General features: G+C 28.6%; 2 protein-coding genes across 8 annotated transcripts in view; one reads left to right on the forward strand and one right to left on the reverse strand.

The window, feature by feature from the left end:
• LOC107439520 (histone deacetylase 1) overlaps positions 1-15,224 on the forward strand; it is a 28,108-nt gene extending 12,884 nt beyond the window's left edge. Inside the window, exons 7-14 of the mRNA XM_016052152.3 lie at positions 2,083-2,178; positions 6,574-6,823; positions 8,736-8,844; positions 9,107-9,165; positions 10,333-10,554; positions 10,674-10,722; positions 13,818-13,868; positions 14,611-15,224. Of these exons, the coding sequence (XP_015907638.1) occupies positions 2,083-2,178; positions 6,574-6,823; positions 8,736-8,844; positions 9,107-9,165; positions 10,333-10,554; positions 10,674-10,722; positions 13,818-13,830 (798 nt within the window). The 3' untranslated portion in view covers positions 13,831-13,868; positions 14,611-15,224. The remainder of the gene's footprint in view (positions 1-2,082; positions 2,179-6,573; positions 6,824-8,735; positions 8,845-9,106; positions 9,166-10,332; positions 10,555-10,673; positions 10,723-13,817; positions 13,869-14,610) is intronic.
• A 2,608-nt stretch (positions 15,225-17,832) lies between these two features.
• The window catches only part of LOC107439518 (axotactin), a 95,089-nt gene continuing 89,706 nt past the window's right edge, over positions 17,833-23,215 (reverse strand). For all 7 annotated transcript variants that reach the window (XM_071179535.1, XM_043053322.2, XM_043053321.2 and 4 more), the window contains exons 32-33: positions 22,453-22,547; positions 17,833-18,733 (exon numbers count right to left, since the gene is read on the reverse strand). In XM_071179535.1, the coding sequence (XP_071035636.1) occupies positions 18,578-18,733; positions 22,453-22,547 (251 nt within the window). In that variant the 3' untranslated portion in view covers positions 17,833-18,577. The remainder of the gene's footprint in view (positions 18,734-22,452; positions 22,548-23,215) is intronic.

Consider the following 23,215-nt stretch of genomic DNA (forward strand, 5'->3'; position numbering starts at 1 on the left):
TACAGGGTTGCCACTCCACAGGGAGAACAGGGAAAACCTGGAAAATACAGGGAATTTAAAAATCACCTTAAATAACAGGGAAAATGCAGGGAATTTTGATTTTTTCTTTACAAACTGGGAAAATACAGGGAATTTTGTTTTTTCTTATTTTGGTCTTTTAAAAAATGGTGACCACTCAAAGCGTAATCTATGGGATGTTTAACCATGATACTTCAGCTATACTAAACTATTTCATTTACCATAGCATTATTTAAGTATGTTCAGCTGTTTTTCCCCAGCAATTGAAACTAATAAATATAGTTAGCCCAATATAGCTCACACGAGAGCACAGTAATTGTTGTTTCCTCTTAATATATTGCGTATAACATGCACAGGGAAAACACAGGGAATTTTTTTTCCAGATTTGAGTGGCAACCCTGTAGTAGCCAGTTATATAATTTTTAACAATTGCCACACCTCAAAACGCATGGAAACTTTTTAAAAAGTTGAAAATTTTAAATGATTTAAAAAGCTGTNTTTTTCAGATTTGAGTGGCAACCCTGAAAGATATAGAGGAGTTTTCATGCAAGTTTCTGCCTTCATATGGCAGTTTTTTCATGGAAAACAAAAAAAGTTCCTTAAAGTAACTTGACTCAAGAAAAATACATATCTGCAATAAATAGTAAAAACACTATAGGTATTAATTTTTACACTCTCATTTATATTTCAAGTAAACCGAAAGCTATTACACTTTTCTTGCTTTTTGATTAAATTGTGTTGAGTTCAGCAAAACATTCTGCACCTATGCATAGTATATGTATGGTAAGTTTGAACATTAACTCTAATTTAATAATACGAAAAAGAAGAAGAAAACATTTAAATTTTTTTTAAAAATATATAATCATGATACATTAATTTAAGACCATTTTTATTTTTAAAACAATATTTGTATTTGTTTTTTAGTAAAATATATGCAAATTTTACAACTATGCCCACTTTACCAGGGTAAAATGTGTATATCAAAACATGTTCTTTTTTAATATGTTACCGTAAATCCAATGTTTATAAAATACACCAAAATTTTCAGTAAAATTAATTTAATGCTTCAGTTTTAGAGCTAAAATACACTTGATTTTATACCCGCTTTATCGACCTGATCTTATAATAAAATAGATTATTAATTTTTTTTAGGTCTGAAACCAAAATATCTTATATTTCATACTTAAATTAATTTTCACCAATTTTCCTCCTTATTACTTATAAATTGTGAATATTTCATAAAAGAAACTTTTGTTAGAATCTTTTAGTTAATTTTAAATAGCATATTTCACTTAAGTAAGTTAACTTCATGTTTATCAGATTAAAAAATAATCTTCAAATGTTAAATTTTTAAAAAAATTATACTTTATAATATTCTTAATGAAATTTAAGAAAACCAAGTCAATGGGAGTACCCTGAAAAAATTGTTCAACCTTATGTAAAATAAAAGTTTTGCAGAATTCTGCTGAATTTGCAATCTATCTAAATCCTAACATACTTCTACAGTATAGATTTCATCACAGGAAGTTCAAAGACATACTTTGGAAAACTACTTCAAGGCATCTAAAACTTTGACACACCTTTTAACATAGATAGCAATCCATCCGTTATGTGCATCTTTATATGTTAAGTTAACCCCCTCTTAAAGCCTATTGCTATCCTTTTTTAATATTTGTAAACTGAAAACACGCAATTCTAGGAAAAATATCACAATTTTGAAACACTAAATTTTATAAGACGAAATTCACTTGCCAGTCCTAAATATTTGGTTGTCAATTGTGGTGTGTTGAATATTATATCGATATTATATCTAAGAAAGGTATTACTCATAAACATTTTCCCATTTCTTTTTTCAATTTGCTAGTTTTGCATACTGTTTATCTATTTCATATTGATGCATTTTGGTTGTACCCGCAAATTATTTCTGCACCACTTCATTTAAAGTTTAAAAAAATTAATGACATAAAAAGATATTGAAGTGTATTTTCTTTCTTATTTTTATGCATGTGCTTAAATTTTTAAATTGTAAATAATAAAGTTTGTGTCTGTTCTTAACTTCTTTAGGATATTGGTGCAGGCAAAGGCAAATATTATGCTGTGAATTTCCCTCTTAGAGATGGAATTGATGATGAATCTTACGAGCAAGGAATTTTTCAACCTGTAAGTCATTTTTCAATAACCTACTCTCAGTAGAATGATTGCAAATCAAAGTTCACCCACTTTTAGGGAATACCTTCTACCTCACTCACATCTCCAAAAAATCTGCATGATATTTTGAAAGTTTCTCTAATAAAGTTAGAATTTACGATAACTGTGGATTTAGAAAAAATGAATTTGATTTAATAAATTAATACAAAACTCTGACAGAAATTACAATAATAATGATATTAAATACATCTAATGCCTTTCATGATAACTTAAAATACGATATAGGTATTTTTTAATTAAATATAATTAAACGATGATGTTAAAATAATTTCAAGGTGTTAGTTATAATTTAAAATGTTGGTGTTAATTATGATTCAATTATTTTTCCTTAATAGAACTTTATAAATTCAGCAGTATCTACTATAGTGCTATCCTTATTATTCTTTCTATTAGTTATTTTGATAATAAATTCTTCATCAAGCTACTGCTTTCTACTAAATTCAAGGGAAAGCCGGGTGGGTCGCATGAAAGCTAACGTGAATATTGAAATTTGAAAAATCAAATTAAAATACTAAAAAAATTTTGTGAATTTACCTTGCAATAGTCACGAACTGAATTCGCCAAAAGTGTTGCCTCAAAATCTTGTTTAGTAATAATATTAGTAATTACAATTGTTAGAATTGTTAAAACCTTGTGGGAAAAAAAAAACTCAAAAAATGATAAATAAGTGCCAAGGAAATGATGGTAAAAAAGCAGGCAGATTTACAACAGATTAGTTCTGAATCATGCACTTCAGGAAGTGACATAGATTCAATCAAGTGTCCTAATATATTTAAAATATTGGTGTTTGGAGAACCATCTAGAAATGATTGAAATAATGAAGAACAAATGGCAAAAAAAAAATGTCAGAAAACTGAAGATTTATGATGGAATCGTTGTAATTCAAGCCTGTCAAAACGAGAATCACTCGAATTTGAAATTCCTGCTTTGTAATAACATGGTATTAAGGTAGGGGTGCACAACTTATGGACTGGGGGCCACATGCAGCCCGCAGACTGTTGATGTGCGGCCCGCGGGAACTTCAGGTCACAATAAAAAAATTCTTTTACTTTGTTTTTTATTTAAACATTATAAATTTTCTTTTATTAAATATTTAATTAAAATTTATATTACTCTATAAAATGCATACTTTTTTGCACTTTCATTCCATAAGCTTATTTTTGGTTAGAATTTATATCCCCTCCCCCCAAATATTTATGTTATATGTATTTGATAAATGAATTATATATAAATATTTGATAAATTAATTATTGTGAAAAATAATAAAATTTATTAGTTTTTTTTTAATTTTATGTCTTTAATTAAATTAAAATAATTAAAAGTATATAGTTTTCTGCAAATATGTTAAGTTTACTGATAAAAATATTTGGTGCTTTGAACACCAGTGTTTAGATAAAAATTATCATCTTTGCCACTAACATGACTAAATATGAGTGCGGTCCTTCACTCAAAACAGTTGTGCCCCCCTATATTAATCATCGATAATGAACGAGAAAATTGTGGATTAACAATGGAATCAGTACATTGAGAATTATAAAATCAATATTTACTCAAATACAAATTTTAAAACTGTCTGGAATGCTCAAAAAACTACATGGGTTTACAATGGAATACTCGCAAACAGTACACTTAAAGGAATTCAAAAGTTTTGAGTCTTAATTAAATTCAAAATATAAGTATTATTGTGAGGTTTGTGGTGAAATAAGTTTTCACATTGTTTTTCTGAAAGGAAATCTGATATTCTAACTTGTAAATAAAATTTTCTAGTTACTTTTAATTAAAATTAAAAAGAGATGAAAATATAAAATAAAATGCAATGGCATTTTAACTCTAACTAATGGACTTCTTATTTTATTATATTTTCTCAGGTTAGATTATTTTGACTGCTATATCTTATTTTTGTTTGTTTACCAACCTAACATCTGTCATACTCGTTCTACTATTTTGACGCATAACATTTTATATTTTCCTAATTCTCCACATTCCAGACGTGCCAACTCTCCCGCATTTTGCGGGAGTCTCCCGAATTTTGAGTTATTCTCCCGCCCTCCGGAATTGATTTGAAAAACTCCCGAATTTTACTGCGATCGACGGCCAAACTCAAAATTACCTAATTTTTCCGCGAGTGCGAAGGTAAGTTTTTCTTTCAGCTTGAATTCCATCCCCTCTTATCAAACTACCATCTGCCTGAAGCGTAGCTGAACATGCTTTATTTTCCCCCCTCTTCAACGTTACCTCTAAAAACACTCCTATTTCACCCGCCCCCTTACACTGGGGGCGGGTGAAATCTTCCTCTTCTTTCGTGTGGAGTTGAATGCAATGACGTCACATGTCGTTATCGAGTGACGTCCGTTCAGGAGTGGGGAAACTCGTACTCTCGATAGTTGGAATTGATATTGTATCTTGCTGTTTTTATAGTTTTTAATGCGTATTTTTCCACGGTTGGCAACAAGCTCGTAAACTAGCAACGTGATATCAATTATTCGTTTAGTCTTCGTATATTTAAAAAAAAAAAATTTCAAGGATGTCTTAAGTCGAAACGGAAGTATGGATCAATTTCAACAAATCATGTACCAATGACTTTAGCAAGACTTAATTGCGGAGAGCTAAGTCTGCAACTCTTTTTTTCATGCATACAGTAGAGAACCATTTATCTGGTATCCAGATAATCCGGAAAAAAAATTTGCTCGGTTCTCCCGCCATTTTGAACTAAAACGATATGAAAAAAAAAGCGGAAACTGGACTAATCCTTGAAGTTGAGTAGAGGAAAATGTGAGGAAGGGAAGAATTTTTTTCCCCGTTTACCCAGAGAAACGTCATTTCTTCCGCGACCTTGAAGATTTTAGATCTTTATTCTCTTTTAGGTCGTTAAACTCAAAGGAGTGGCATGATGATTTCGTTTGCTAGTTTGATTTACGAGGGGGTGGGGAAAATGCATTGCACATGCATATCAGTGAACAGAAGATGAAAGAGAAAAATATATTTATCTATTTGACATCGATTAATAAAAATAAAATGTTTTTCTTTTGAATAAATTCTGATTCTTTGGAAGTGCGGTATCATTCGCAAGTTTTTCTTGATGTGGAATCACACCTGCTTTAATTAAAAATCGCGTTTTTATAAAAAAAAAAAAAAAGGAGAATTGTTTATTAATTTAAGCATACAATTATTTTATGAAGCAGATTGCAGTTTCGTTTTTCTGATTCCACTACGTTTTTTTTTTCTTTTTCATGATAAATTTTGCACTCAATAAAATTATTTGTATTACCAAATTTTTTCATTAGTTTTTTTTTTTTTTTAAGTCCGTTGATCTTGCCTTGTTCTAGGTTTTAATATTTATGCTAGTGCCGTTTTTTAACTATCGTTTCGGTTCGATAATTTTCAAGTGTTGTTTTTATTTAGATTAATAGGTTTTCCTTTTATTTTCGCCCCCCCCCCCATGAAATATATTGCGTTATTTAATCATTGGTTTTGTTTATTAGTTGATTTAGGAATCGTAATTATTTTTTAAACTTGTTTTTCTTGTCTAAACTTGCAAATTTTTTTATTCTTTTAAATTTTATTTTTCTACAATTTTTTTCCTTTTTAGATTTAGGAGTGCTTTTCTTTTTTCTCTTACTTTAAAATGTGTTTACATTTTTTCCTTGTAATTTGGGTTTGATAAAACATCGATTAACGACACTTTTTTGTCGATCCAGGAAACCGGGAAATTAAGACATCCGGGATAGCGATGGTCCCGAGCATCCCGGATAATTGGTTCTTTATTGTACAGACATTAGTATTGAATTGGTTTTTTAAAATAAAATACTTATTCAATTTGTTTATTTTTTAAAAGTTTTTGTGTATTTTTATTACAGTGTCGGGTTTTTGAATAATGTTTTATTAAGGAAATGGTATTTATTTAAAGAGTATCTACCTAATATAGTTTTGTGTTGCTAAATCTGTGTTTAATTATTTTATTTCCATTTAATATTTTTAAACAATTATTGCTCTATTAGTGTGTAAAATTTCTTGCATTCTTATATTTAATAAATTTTTTACTTAAAATTCCTTAGAAGTGCCAAATGTTGCATACCATGCACCTTTTTTTACCCCTCCTGAAATCTCCTGAATTCTTGTTAGGGAAACTCCTGAATGTTAATTTTGCTAGGTTGGCACGTCTGACATTCTATTCTTAGGTTTTATTGATTATTATTATTTATTATCAAAGCAGTTATTATTTGTCTAAATAGTGTCTAAACCATACGATTATTACTTAAATATTTTTACCGGAAAAGGCAGTCACTCAAATATTGAATATGTAACAATATTATTAGTAGGTGAATGAACTGACTCTTTTGTTTACAGCTGATATCGAAAGTGATGGAGATGTATCAACCGAGTGCTATTGTCTTACAATGTGGTGCTGACTCTTTGTCAGGCGATAGACTTGGTTGTTTCAATTTGACATTGAAGGGTCACGGCAAATGTGTTGAATTTGTGAAGAAATATAACCTTCCTCTTTTGCTTCTGGGAGGTGGAGGATATACAATCAGAAATGTTGCTCGGTGCTGGACACATGAAACATCCGTTGCTTTAAATACGGATGTTGCTAATGGTAAATTTTGCCTTGCTTCTTACCACTGCTTTATTTGTTTTATCTATGTATTTTTTATACGTTTAATTTATCTGCTTCTTCTGTATCTGGTGTAAAATATAATTACAGTCGGACTTCTGTATAATAAACTTCCATTTTGCGAATTTTTTCGAGGAACCAGAAACATTTTGCGAATTTTTCATAAAATAGCTTCCAAATAGCGAAGTGGATTTTCTATTAAACGAACTTTTCTTTGAGATCCTCTTTCCCTATTTCCCAAACTATTTCTGAACATTTTAAACTTGTTAACGCATTTTACGGGGGAAATAACCTTGAATTGAATTTCGAAGCCACTTAAACTTTAGAATGCATGTGGTAATGTATGTTTAAAATTACTTTTATGATAAATGCAGGTATAATTTTATGCATAAATTTATCTTTTTTTAGTGGAAAATGTATGTAGCATGATTGTGTAACGCTGGTTAATGTTTTGCTCTATTCATGTTTTCCATGCAGATTTCTTTTGTGATTAAGATTTATAAAATATATAGTAGAGACTACTTTACAATATGAAGGTGTATCCATTGCTATTTTAACTATGTCTAGTGTTTATGAATTTGAAACCTGTTTTGTGTCGTTTAAGTATTTCAAAAACAAATGTAACGAACTTATTATCAGGATTTAGCGTCTTCATGAGATAGAGGTCCGACTGTATCTATGAATAATGCTTTCTTCATTTAAAAAATAATTAAAAGAAATTATTACTGTTTTTATTTATTTATTTTTAGTATCAAGCAATTTTGAGTTTTAACTTAAATGTTTTACTTGTGAGCAGTGTATATTTGATTTTACATCTAATAGGTTGTGCTCTAAAATCTTAAAATCCATTACATTATTATATATTATTTTTGAGCTTTAAATTAAAATAATTTGATAGCTACATTAATGTTAATGGCAAAATATTTGTAAGTGAAGTTATGAAAAAAAAATATACAGTGTTTCTTTCTTCTTCTTTTTTTTTCCAGGATTTTAAAATTAACTGCAAATCAAATGACAAAGATTTGATTTTGTAAAGTTTTCTTTTATATGAGAGGGAATGGTGTTAATCCAGATCAATAGCTGATCATTCCAAGGAGTTAATTATTTCTTTTCCATTTTATTTAAGAATAAATTCTGAAATAATTTTACACAAATTGCTCTCAATCTGTATTCTTCTAGGGTGCGTAGCGTTAGTAAAAAGTGCTTAAAGGTGCTTTTTTCATTGTGTGTTTTTAAAAAGTGCTTAATTTTCCCTTTTCAAAATGAAATTTTTCTTTTACTATGCTGATTTTCGCTTCGAATTATGCAAAAAGACACCATTCACATTGTTCTTTTTAACGTTTTCATAATTAATTCAACCCCAATCTATTTTGGCGCATTGTCGATCCGTAGCGTTTGAAAACGCCGTTCGTTTTACACGATTCAAAATTTCATGATTTTTGACAATTGTCAAAGCAATGCCAACACTTTTTGTTTTTTTCCCCCGACATGACGGTTAAAACAAGATAAAGCCGTCAATTATCAAAAGCTTGAAAAGTGCTTAAAAGGTGCTTATTTTTTGTTAAATAATTTGACTACGCACTCTCTTCATCTATTGAACAAATATTTGGTTGTAATGCTTCAAATCTGAAATCTATGGATCTGCTGCTTTTATGAAACAAAATACTTTATTTTACTAATCATAATTCGAGCATTGATGTTAGTTGCTGCCTTAAACCACTGATATCTTTAGTAAGAATTTAATTGCTTTTACTTAAAACTTAAAGTAAGACAACTATTTTTTTATATGAAATTATAATTAGCTAATTTACTGAACTATTATTCCTTTCCTTCACAAGTCAGTGCTCAATTTGTTTTGTGCAACATTTTTATTCACAGACTATTTTTATTTCAGAATTACCGTACAATGACTATTTTGAATATTTTGGACCTGATTTTAAATTACACATTAGCCCTTCAAACATGGCTAATCAGAACACTCCTGAATATCTGGAAAAAATAAGGTAACTACTTATTTTAATTGCTGCTTCAAGAATAGTTATTTATTTCTGATTTTAATACTTATCATCCATGTGTAATCTATTTATTTATAAAATTTTTAGGAAGTAAGAAAAAGGCTATTTTGTTCCAAATAGCAAGTTACATAATGTCTTATTATTCTGAGCTTTATTTAAAAATAATTTATGCATATACTGTAATTTAAATTATAAAATTAATGCATTCCCTTTTGAAAGTATCCCATTTTGAAACAATATATATTTCTAGAACCCGATTGTTTGAAAACTTGAGAATGCTTCCACATGCACCTGGAGTACAGATGCAGCGTGAGTTATAGATTTTACTCCTCTTTTATTTGAATTTTACATTGTAAACCTATTTACTTGATATATGTTTTGAGTCTCATGGTTCCTTTTATGTTGAAAGTAACAACTAATAACTCATTTTTATATTTCTTCATATATCACTATTTATAAGCCAGAACTTTAAGTAAATTTTTACTAATATTCACATTTTTGCCAAGCACTATTGTAAGATTATTTTAATCTTTTTTTTTTCAGTTGTAAAATTAAGTTGAAATAGGATTTGTTAAATCATAAATTTTGCTAATGAACCTTTAAAAATTAATATCATTAATGTGCACTTAATATGCATTAATAGAAATGGTGGTCTTCAACTTATGCTAATGAAATTCTGGTGATGACAAATACAATGATCAGTAGTAAAATAAAATGTCAAAACCAGATTTTATATTTAACTCTTGATTAAAAGTCCAAGTCATTACAATTGAAACTTGAAAACCACAAAACAATATTTGTAAAAGTATTATGTATATATATAAAATAGAGTATTATATATATATTTATGTATATATATATATGTTTAAAACAGAGTTGGCAAGGTTTAGGACAGAACGGATTTATCCGCGGTTAAAATCGTCCTGTCCAAAACCATTTTTTTTTTTTAAATTATGTCACAGTTAAAAAAAAAATATTGTGAAAAATGAAAGGTTAATTTTTGAACAAGAAACAAAGTGAGGACAAGTTTTTGTTTTATTAAAAAAGTTTATTATTATTTTTAATATTGCATTATTTATCCTGATGCAAAAATATAATTTATCAGTATTAAAAGCATATTTATTCATATTTAAAGGATAAGGTATTCAATTTTGTTGTTCAGTGAATTATGGAGCTTCACAACTAATAAATATTTTCCTATTATATTAAATTATATTCCTTTAATAATTTAAAGCAAATTGCATAAAAAAATATCAAATATTTATTAATATATGTAATTATTTGTACAATGATTAGACCTATAGAATTTTGACCTTTTACCAAAATATAAGGTTTTGGACACTTTAAGCCAGTAAAACCCACATGTGCTGTCCAGAACCAATTTAGGACGTCCAAAACCCCAACACTGGTATAAAATAGAGATGTTTAGATATGTGTTTAAATGTTTTTTAAAATTTATTTTATCTTTTTTATCAGCTATTCCTGAAGATGCCATTGACAATGAAAGTGAGGATGAAGACAAAGAAAATCCTGATGAACGCATTAGCATTCGTGCTTCCGAAAAGAGAATAGCGTGCGATGAGGAGTTTTCAGATAGTGAAGATGAAGGGGACGGGCGTCGGGATGTGCGCTCTCATCGGCCAAAGAAAAAGCACAAGAATGAAGATACTGATTCTAAGAAAGAAACTGACATAAAAGGTTTAAATATATATATAGATAGATATCTTGAATTATTTTACAGTTTTAAATTAGTTAATTTAACTAAATATGTTTACTGCTTATAAATAATGCATGGTTCACTTTGATGTTTATTTTAGCTGAAAAAGAAGACCGTAAACCAGATCCTGCTAGTGCTGATGGCAAAGGGTAAACTTCTTTATTTTGTTCTAAAAATGTTGTATTATAGCAAATGCGTTATAATTTAATACAAACTAGGATTCAAAATTAATGTTCCAGAACCATTGAAATCCCGTTCTGACCACAATAATAAGTTTTTCTCCTGAATATTGACTGATTGCTGAATGTAACTGGATGGTTTGCTGGTTCAATTTTTTTGCGATTATCTTAAAAGAAAGGGGGTGGAATCTTGGCTCTGTTTGGCGCAACTGTCAGTTAAGAAAAGCTTTGTGCGTAAAATATGATCTGTAGTCTTGCCAGATAAGCCTGATCTATGCTTCTACCACATCCCTTGTTAAGTTATGGGATGTTGTCCAAAAGGTTTAATCCTTTTGGGGAGTAGTCACAATACCATGGTGGTGCACAATGTTTAACTCACAGAAGTAAGTTATAATTGCTATGGCATACTTTAGTTTATCAAAAACGATTAGTAGTTGAATTATCATTTGCAACCTTGTGCTCTTATGATTGAACATGAAAAATATGTCATATTATTTTATTTTTTTTAAATTTGTAATTAGTTTTAGAGTGATTAAATTGTAGAGTTGCTTTTTTTACGATCAAATACCTATTCCATTATCTTGATTTTTGCCTCTTCATGGGAAAACTGCTCCTCTGATGAATTATACATTATGAATGATACATTGTGAAAGATACTGTATAAAAGTTAGGATATTAAACAAGAATAGAGCAAAAGGGGGCTAATATTAAATGTGTAAACAGCTTCAAAGGTTGATAAGCAAGCACTGGGCAGATCCTTTCAGTTCCTTATAAACAAACTTCAATTTAAAAAATAAATACGAGTTAAAACATTTCATATTATAAGATTAAACATATTACTGACATATTAAGAATTCTAACTATAAATTTCCTTATACAATTGTTTTTTGTAGTACCTGATGTTAGTGTAAAATTCACCCTTATATTAATTTTAAAATGATAGTTGTAGTTTTCATTCACCTAAAATTTCACTTTTGCACTCCAAATGTTTAGTTTAGTAGTTTTTATTGTTTATGTGTAAGGTTGTGTTATTTGAAAGAAGAAGAAAAAAGTCTGTTTGATTACAGGGCCCACGCTACGCATTCGCCACCTTGTCAAACGCGATAGAATCATAAATTTGGCAAATAAATATGTGTTTTTGTGAATGATTTTTCCCACTGTAAAAAAATATATATATATTTGACTCGATCATCAAAATTACATCAATGAGTTTTGTCATTCATCTAAACAAGTCAGTAATTTTTTATTCGATTACAGTTAATTTCGGTATATGTGCCACATGACCAATTAGAATTGGGTCCAAATAATGTAAGCCTAAAACAAAATATCTGAAATACAGATTAAACCTCCTTAGATAATTATATGGGGAAATTGTTAAGATTTGCATTTGGCTAAGACTTTCGAAAATTGGGGAATATTTTTGATATTTGGCATATTTACTGACCAATATGAAATCCTTAAAATTTATGATAAATACAGTAGAGAACCATTTATCCGGTATCCAGATAACCGGGAAAAATTTTGATTGGTTTTCCCGCCATTTTAAACTAGAACGATTATGAAAAAAAGCGGAAATTGAACTCATTCTTGAAGTTGAGTAGAGAAAAATGTAAGGAAAGAGAGAATTTTTTTCCCCGTTTACCCAGAGAAGCGTCATTTCCTCCGTGACTTTGAAGGCAGGGGAGGGAGGAGTGTTTTATTTTCTCCTTTAGGCTGTCAATCAAGCTCAAGAGTGTGGCATGCTGATTTCGTTTTCTGTTTGATTTACGAGGAGTGGGGAAAATGCACTGCATGCTTATCAGTGAACAGAAGATGAAAGAGAAAAATATATTTATCTATTTGACATCGATTAATAAAAATAAAATCTTTTTCTTCTGAATAAATTTTCATTCTTTGGAAGTGCGGTATCATTTGCAAGTTTTTATTGATGTGGAATCACATCTGCTGTAATTAAATATCGTGTTTTTATCAACAAAAAAAAAATAGAAGAATTGTTTATTAATTTAATCATAGGATTATTTTATGAAGCAGATTGCAATTTTGTTTTTCTGATTCCACTACGTATGATATTTTTTTCTTTTCACGATAAATTTCGCACTTAATAAATTGATTCTTTTTATTCATAAATTTTATCATTAGGTTTTTTTTTTAAAATTCCGTTGATCTTGCTTAGTTCCGGGTTTTAATATTTATGCTAATGCCTTTTTTAACTATCGTTTTGGTTTGATAATTTTCAAGTGTTTTTATTTAGTTAATTAGTTTTCCTTTTATTTTATCGTTTCCCCCGTATAATTAGGTATGAAATATATTGCGTTATTTAACCATTGGTTTTGTTTATATTAGTTAATTTAGGAATTGTAATTATTTTTAAAAAATAAATGCGAGAATTTTGTATTTTTTAAACTTGTTTTTCTTTTCTAAACTTGCAATTTTTTTTATTCTTTTAAATGTTATTTTTCTACCATATATTTTTTTTTTAAAGTTAGGAGTACCTTTCTTTTTTCTCTTACTTTATGCATTACACTTTTTCCTTGCAATTCGCGTTCGATAAAACATCGATTAACGACACTTTTTGGTCAATCCAGAAAACCGGGAAATTCAGAGAATTTTGTATTTTTTAAACTTGTTTTTCTACCATTTTTTTTTTAAAGTTAGGAGTACTTTTCTTTTTTCTCTTACTTTATGCGTTACACTTTTTCCTTGTAATTCGCGTTCGATAAAACATCGATTAACGACACTTTTTGGTCAATTCAGAAAACCGGGAAATTCAGACATCCGGGATAGCGATGGTCCCGAGCATCCCGGATAATTGGTTCTCTACTGTATTTGTTAAAATATAAATATTGAATTATATTTTTAAATTAATGTTCGTAAAGTGAAAAATTAATACATTTCTATAATTCGTATGCACACTTTATCCTTTGCAGCTTGATTTTAGGTTCTTTTTTTATATTAAAAATTATGCCTCTATTAAATTAATGTGAAATAATTATAATAAATAAAAACATTTCATATCTTTTTGTTTTAGTCTTGTATCAATAAATTGTATATTGTTTCTTATATAGGACTTCTGCCTGATGAGGATTATTAAAGTGAATCATATACCTTTCTTTGTGGTAAGTTAAAATTTAAATTTGACGCTTACTGTTGTTTATTGAAAAGACTATGTAGAATTTCTTGCATAAAATATTTAATTCAAAAGAATTACTAAAATAGCGTTAAACTGACAAAAGTGCATTACTTGCATTTTATTAAAAAATTGTTGCGGTAAGTTTTAGTTGAAATATTTTTCAATGGGAATTTATTACTGGTAAAGCATTTATATATTTTCAATGAGATATTTTTTGTTAAATAATAAGTTAACTGTAAATACTTAACAATTGTGATTGACATTTCATGAGTTGTCTATGAGAAATTTTTTATGTAGTTATAAAGCAGCTTATTTTTCATTGCATAAATATCGTAATATTAAAAAATTTTGAAAAATTTATATTTCATTTCTGATGAAATATTAATTTATCAAATTACTGTGCATACTAGCGTTGAATTACTTATATTAATTGTAAAATATAGTTACTGCCAAAATGGAATGTTTTAAATAGTTAAGAAATTTTCATAAAAATATTTTCATTTTTATATTTTTTTCACAAAATAGACTCTAGATAAAAACCTGAATTGATACCTGTAACCATGTTCTAATTAAACCATACAGTTTCAATTATTTTATATCAGCTTAGTCTTCAAACAGCGATATAAAAATTGTTATAATATTTAGTTATTAAATAAATAAATATTTTAATAGTGTGTGGATTTTTTATAAAGTTTTATCTTTTTATTAATTTAAAACTTTTTTTACAGGATCCATTTTTGTATTCTCAACTTCAAGTTGTCTTAATCTACATTCACGAGTATCAGAAGTTAGTCCGAAATTTGGCACTTTTTTTTAAGTTCATTCTTGGAACTGGAGAAGTGATGTGTATTCGGAAATACGATTATATTTGCATCAGTTAACAGTTTGTAAATATTTCATCATAACTGCATTCATGAGATGTGAAAATGACTTTTGTTAGAGATTCCATAAGAATTAATCATATTCAACATGGCATTACAGTTTTTAATCTTTGGCGTCATTATGTAAATAAATTATTCTCACTTTTTTTCAGTTTAGATTTTACAACAGGCTTATTTCAAAGTTGCTCATATTTTTACGGTTCTTAATATGTAATTAAATGGAGACAAAAAAGTTTCTCTTTAAAAAGAAAAAAAAACTATGTATTGATTTTGGGGGCACCTTAATGATTGCAAAATATGAAACAGTGATGTTAATTGTAGTGAAACCTAAACATTTTCCCTCTTCCCCATTGCATTCATATTTCAGTTTGTTTTAACTTCTGCTACTTGTGCATTCATTTTTTTGTAACATTGGAATTGGACTGCAATTTTTATCTCAAAATAAAATTACTTTTATCATACATTAGATTTATTTTTCATTACTGTTCTTAAAAAACAAGATTTTTTTTCAGAAATCAAAAATACAACTACTTAATACTTGGTAATATAAATAACCTTACAATGAAGGAAGAGATGCTTTCAGTTTTTGGAGAAAACCAGTATTTTTGAAAACCCATTGCCAGAATGTATAACAATAAATTTGTAACTTTGCATCGATTACTTATTTGCAATGACTCCATGAAATTCCGTAAACTTTGTTTAAATACTTATGGAAACATAAATATTCTTATTAAAAACAAATTTTGTTATGACTTTAAAATTATGTAACAAAATGTATGGAAAAATTTTTAATTAAAAACAAAATTATGCAGAATTTGGCTTTTAAAATAGTTTTTATACTGTACTTAAAAAAAAAAATATATACAAAAACTACTTAGAAAATTGCGAGCTTTTTAAATTTTCAAATCAGATTTTTTTTTATTAGTTAATACGATTCACTACAAATTATGAAGCAAAAAAATTGCTTGCGCACATGCATAGTATATAAGAATGATTTTAAAAGCCCACATCTAGCACAATTTTAAATAATTTTTTTATTCATTGAAAATTGCTCCAAAAAGTTTATTTTTAAAGTGATACAAAAAAATTAGCGAATAAATATCTACATAAATAGTTAGGCTAAGCTTATGAAATTTTGTGCAAATAACAACCAAAGTAATTTATGCAAGTTACTAGCTTATTGCTATATTTTCTAGCATTGGGTATTCAAAAATACTAGATTTCATTCATAATTTATTGCTGGTCCCTTAAAGCTTTCAAATTGAGAAATAGCATGATCTAAAAACCACAAAAGTTATAAAATAATCATCCAAGTGTTTTGTGAGAATTTTTTTTTTAAAGTGTTTCTTTCCTTATTGCCAGGTAGTGTACATATTCAATGAATAATTTTTAAAATAACCATTTCGCCTCCGGTGACACGACCTTCATGAATCTGTGGTATACGCAGAGTTCTCCCAGGGAATAAAAAAAGGGCACTAACTTACTACCCTTAAAATTCATCGTAATGTGCAATATTATGTAATAACTGAATTTGATCCTCAATTTTTAAATTACACTCATATTTTATGTGTAAAACACACTCACTTATCGAAATAACAGAACAACTTGAAGCTTATGAAAAATAATTAAAGGCAAGCTAAAAGACAATCAGTGTATATAAATTTTCTTTTAAAAAAAAAAAGGAATTGATAAACAACTTGAAAGCTTTTTTAATATTTTAAACTAAAAATTATGAGAAAATAAGCATTTAAAAGTGCATTTTTAAATAAAACATATTTATTAAAAAATAATGGTATAACTTAAAATCACTAAAAAAACTCATAAAAAATGTGAATATCTCAGGAGTCTGAATATCATGCGAATTTTAATTATATAACTAGACAACATGAAAAAAATCTTAATAAAATGAAGGAATGAAATTAAATAATTATGAATTATTAAATAAAACAGGTAGTTAAGTAACCTTTCCCTGAAAAATAAAATAAAAAGGCAGATTTTTTAAGGGATGGTGGCCTTTTAAAAAAGCCTAAGGAGACAACTGTATGTTTCCAATGGCTATAATAAGTAATAGGCATTCATGAAAATGAAACAAGGCTCAAGAATAAAAAAATAGGTATGAGTAGAAAATACTGGTGACTAATTTCCAAATAACCTGATGCATTGCAAAATAGTATTGACATCTGCCAAGACCTAAAGCAAATATCACATGTATAATTTTAACCACATATAAATTAGGAAGAGAAACATTACTACTATATATAATAAACTGATTTATTAAAATGAATGATAGAATGTGTGCACTGACTAGTGACAGAAAATGCTTTGAATTAATACAACTTATAATGAAAATATATCAATATACATTGAAAAAATGTTAACCAAAATAAGCAAGATGAGATATTGCACAAAATACTGATACAATTTTTTTTATTTATTATTATTAACGGCTTTAATACACATACTAATAGTTTCTATTAATTAAAAAATAGTTTATTCTTAATTTAAATCCACACTAAACGGATTTCGAAGAAGAAAAATATTTTTTTCAACATAAATGAAATAATAAAATAAAACATGCAGTAAAAATAAATTCTAATTAAAATAGTTTAGCACCAGATGCTGAATAATAAGGTGAACACTTTAACAAATAAAAAAAAACATATGTTTTAAGTAGTTAAAAATTGATGGAATTATATATAGATAATAACAATGTCATAACATATAAATAAACTATTAATATTTGAATCTGGTAATTTAGCAATAGTTGTATAAATACATTTGTCACTTTGAATGAAATGAAGGAATGTTTTAATATCACAGGAACAATCTAAAAATAACAACAGCTAAAAAATGCAGGGATGTCAATATTTAGATATACTTTATCCTTATATGTTGATTATTTTCATAAAGAAATCAAATTCCCATTAAAAGAACATACCAATTACTTTGGCTTCCCCCTTTTAAAATGAATTTTGACCAAAGATCTAGTAGAACAGCAAATTGTTTAAATATGTATTTCTTTTTTAAAAGAGAAAACAACAAGTTTTGGTCTTTAATATTTTATAGAATATAATAAGAAATTTTTATATATACTTAACAGATCATTAAATAGTAGCCGCAAGTTGAACAACATAGTTAGAGACCGAGATAATTTTGTAACTAAGGAAATTTAAGAAGAAAAAAAGTTTTAAATAAATTTGCAGTGATTGCATAAAAAATTATAAAACATAATTTTAACTTAATGAGTTATTAAATACTAGCATTCAGAATCTATTTTTGTTGAACTACACAGTTAAAAAAATTAATATTTTGTCCTAACTGAAATCGTAAAAATGCAACACAACTGTATTACAGTTAATTCAATTTTCAGAGATTCTGCAGAACATGCCATTTGAAACGAAACAGATAATGGTTATAGTTTCATAAAACTAAAAAAAAATATCCAAAATTCTTAGCAGTTGCACAACTAGCCATAAAACAGTAATTTTAAGATGATTGTAGTTGAAGAAAGAAATTTATTGTTAACTAAAAAAATGCTACTATAGTTGACATCCCTGTAGATGAAACATGAAAATACTGACTATTTATAAAAATGCTACTGCAACTAACAAAAAAAAAACTTACAAATTGAACAATTAGGTTTATATTGGATTACTTGGAATGAAATAAAGAGACAGCAAAATGCATATGAGTCATTCAATAAGCAAACTAAACAAAAGTCTAATGAAAAATTCAATCCTCAAATGAAGTTTTTCAGCAGTGAACCGGTGTAGTAACTTTAATAGTCATATAATAAGCCTAAATAAAACTATGCTCAGGCAAAAGTTTGACTTAGTCTGTTGATTGTAACTTCACTTGCTGAGGCCAAGGGTGCAAACTGGTTTTTTAATTGAGGTAAGGGAGTATCTTCATCGTAGCTTTCATTATCTCCAGGTTTCTCTGGTTCTTCAGGATTCATATCCTCCAGTGCCTTAAATTTAAAAAAATATTTATATATATTCTTTTACTTCCATGTTAATTTGTAATAATCACATTAAATGAGATGTCTATATTTTGGGGTGATTCTTTCTAAAAAGAGAGGTTCAATTACAATGTAATTTTAGGTTTAAAATATACAGTGAAACTCTTTTTTTAACACAAGAGAGTAGGTACCAAGATAATTTATTTGTTAAACTGGAGTAAACTGAAATAATTAAAAATTAAAGCTATAATGTGAATATTAACTAGAAAATGTTTAAAAACAGTGAACTTTTTACAATATTTTGTTTACACTGATTGAAATAGCGTGTCTCATCAGACAAAAGAATCAATATATTTATTGCTTACATAAAATGTATCCACTTTATTGCCCTAAATACGAATCTAATCAAGTAATGATAACAAACCCTGTAATAGTTTCGTAGAATCTTTTTAGTAAACCAGAATTATGAAAATTGGCCAGACTTGTAGTCAAAACCTAATCAAGATGCATAACATGGAAGAACTAATAGGTGAAGCCATATCTAGTTTGAATCGCCCGTACTCAATGGTGTTTGCAATGTGAAAATAGTATTTTAAAACATAATTTTAATATCATCCTCATCAATGGCTCAACAGCCCAGGGTGGGCCTTGGCCTTCTCAGGAAGTTTTTTCTAGTCTAACCTTTTTTTTTTGCTAGTGTTTACCAATTTTTAGTTTTTAAGACCAAACAGTCTTTCTCTAGGCCATCTATCCATCTCAAATTCGGCCTGCCTCTTTTTCATGTGCCAACTGGTCTGACATTGAAAACTCTTTTTGTGGTACAGTATTCTTCCATTCTGATAACGTATTTAAAAAAAAAATCGACAACGATATTTAGATGCTCTAATTATATCAGCCATACGGTTTAATACAACAAAGAAATTAGAAAAAAACTTCTGTGTAGATTAAGGATTATTTGTAGCTTTCTGACCACCGAAGACACTGCATGAAATAACTCTTAACACAATCTCTCAATCCTTAAATATTTACCCAAAGAATTTTTTCATTTGATCTAATAATAAATACCTGGAAAAAAGCTTGTATTAAATATATAAGCAAAAAACTTAAATTTAAATATTTTATAGGCAATAAAATTTGTTTTCAATTTAAAAAAATTTTCAATTTCTGGAAAAAGTGCCTTAAAGAATTTCTGTAAAAAAATTTATGTCCTTCAGTTTACTATTCCTCTCGCCACAGAGTCTGCTGCCATCCGGGGCCCCTTTTATTTAAATAAATAAAATTTTAATGGATCACAAATATTTTTAATTTGGGGTATTAAGTATTTACGGCCCGGTACCATTTGATTCACGGGAACACTGCTCTAGATGAATGGCTAGGGGAGTTCTTTCCATAGACAGACTATAGCATTACCTAAAGGCAAATCTCACGAAAGGAATGATAAAACAATATATTTAGTTTGGAGGGGGTCTGTTTTTTGAGAAAACGTGGTATGTGCTGTACTATAAACTGTTCAACAGTAAATAATAAATCAAAAGAATTTGGTACATGAAATAAAGTATTTACTGTGCTCACTAGTTGTGCTCCAGTTGGATCCCATTCTAATTCTTGAGAGGATGTCGATCTGAGAGGAATAATTTCAACACTGTCAACTTGACCATCTAAATAAAACAATAACTCATTTTATTCAAAACTGACAAAATTCTAATAAAGAGAGTAAAAGTTTCCATTTTTTTTATTTTTAGATTTACTTAATTAGGTGATTAGATTATGATTAAGGGGTCCAAATTTTCACCCCTCACTTGCTTTAACTACTGGGACTATCTTTTCTAGATAGCAAATATACTTAATAATTTAAGAGTCACAAATCCAAATTAGTATTGAGAATAAGCAAGTATATTTTTGAGCCTTTTAGGTATTGTTGATATTTTTTTTCATTCTCTGTAGAAAGTAATTAGCGTATTTGAGGTTAGGCCCTCAAACCAAAAGTATGAGTCCATGTAGTTAAATATCCAATCATTATATAAAAACATATTAAGGTGTTTCTTACACTGTACATTCTATTTCTTCTTACCTGGCTGTAAAATAATGCCTTTTCCATTAGGCTCAGTTGTCCCAAAAGGTGGTTTGGGAAAGTTGAGAACATTTGGTAATGGAGTTTTAGGATATCCAACTAGTGGAAGATCACCTTCATCATAATCATCATCTATTCTTTCATCTTCTTGAGAAAAACTAACAGCTGGTAAAAAATGAAAACATACTCTGCATTCATTTCATATAAATAATCTACAGATAAATAAATCATACAGCGCACTAAAAAGAATAATGATCATTATTTCTTGTAACTTTTGTAGAATTCCAAGCGTAACAGAGGGGAAATCACTGTATTTGATCTTAAAAAATGTATTAGATATATGTAAAAACAAAAAATTTTGCAATAATATGCTACTTTTAAGGGCAATGTTTAATTTAATTGCATAAAATAATAAAAGAGCCTCATAATTTAATTGCCAGGTAATTAAAAGCGTTTGTAACAGAAGGGACAAAGAAAATCCCACATTTTTGACATGCACTGTTATTTCCGCTATATTCTGTGATTTGTAAATGTAATTATCACATTTCAAGGTAAAATAGATTATTATAAGACTTCTTAAATTGCTTACACATTTTTATGAACTTCAAAAAATGCAATGTAACAGAGGGGACATTTTGCAAATTTGACAAATAGTTACAGGGAAATATCATGCCATTTAATTAAACATTGCACCTTAAAGTAGCATATTATNCTGAAATAGTTTTGTAGAACCTTTTTAGTAAACCAGAATAATGAAAATTGGCCAGACTTGTAGTCAAAACCTAATCAAAAGTCATTTCATCTCATGTGTAGTGTACACGGAAGAACTAAGAGGTGAGGCCATATCTAATTTGAGTCATCAGTACAGAATAATGTTTGCAATAAGAAAATTAGTATTTTAAAACATAATTTTCACAATAAAATATCGACAAGGATATTTTGATACCCTAATTATAACAGCTATACTGTTTAATACAACAACGAAATTAGAAAGAACTTCTGTGTAGATTAAGGATTATTGCAGCTTTCTGTCCACCTAAGACACTGCTATGAAATAACTCTAACACAATCTCTCAATCCTTAAATATTAACCCAAAGAATTTTTCACTTGATCTAATAAATACCTGGAAAAAAGCCTATTATTAAATATACAATAAAATTTGTTTTCAATTAAAAAAAATTTCAATTTCCAGAAAAAGTGCCTTAAAGGATTTCTGGAAAAAAATTTATGTCCTTCAGTTTACTAATGAGTTTAGTGTTATAATACCATGCATATAAGATATAGTTTGTCTATAGTAAGAATTCCACTCGCCACAGAGTTTGCTGCTATGGAAACAAGAAACATATTTCAAAGAGGAGAGCTTCTCTCTCCAACCTGCCTTAACCTGTCATAAATATTGATATAACACCAATACTTGAAATAATTAAACCTCACAACCATGGTCAACGCCACTACTCTAGACGGATGGCTGGGGGAGTTCTTTCCATAGACAGACTACAGCATTACTTAAAGGTAAACCTTACAAAAGGAATGATAAAATAACATATTTAGTTTGGGGGTCTGTTTTTTGAGAAAACATGGTATGTACTGCACTATAAACAGTTCAACAGTAAATAATAAGTCAAAAAAATTTGGTACATGAAATAAAGTATTTACAGTGCTCACTAGTTGTGCTCCAGTTGGATCCCATTCTAATTCTTGAGAGGATGTCGATCTGAGAGGAATAATTTCAACACTGTCAACTTGACCATCTAAATAAAACAATAACTCATTTTATTCAAAACTAACGAAATTCAAATAAAGAATGGCTATATAGAGAGTAAAAGTTTCATTTTTTTTTATCTTTACTTAATTAGGTGATTAGATTACAAATAAGGGCAACTATACTTTATAATTTAAGACTCAGGATTTGAGGTCTCTGCCATTATCTTGTGTTGTAAGATATTCTTAGACAGGGGATATCAAAATATGACTATACGCATCTGTTTCGACAGTCAGGCGGCTCTCCTATCACTGTCAAAGTGTAAATTCACCTCTTTGCTAGTGTGGGAATGCTATTTGGTCCATTGTGACCTATTTACTCATAACAGGGTATGCCTGCATTGGGTACGTGGACATATGGTTATTCTTGGAAATGAGCTAGCTGATGAAGCAGCACAGGCTGGCTCTAGTGCAATTTTCTGGGGCCCTGAACCTGCATTGGGAATTTCTCCCACCTCTTTTAGGGCATCTATATTCAAGCTCTATGGCAAAATTGCCCATGAGCAATGGCACGTCGCTGACGGTCAGACACAAGCTAAGGAGCTGAATCGTAGCTATCCTAGTGTACGTCAAAAAGAGCTGTTAAAGCTTACTCGAAACAGTTGAAGAAAGATCATTGGTCTTCTTACTGGACACTGCATCCTCAGGAGACACCTAT

The sequence above is a fragment of the Parasteatoda tepidariorum genome, chromosome 4, assembly GCF_043381705.1.
Source record: "Parasteatoda tepidariorum isolate YZ-2023 chromosome 4, CAS_Ptep_4.0, whole genome shotgun sequence".
Lineage (NCBI taxonomy): Eukaryota > Metazoa > Arthropoda > Arachnida > Araneae > Theridiidae > Parasteatoda > Parasteatoda tepidariorum.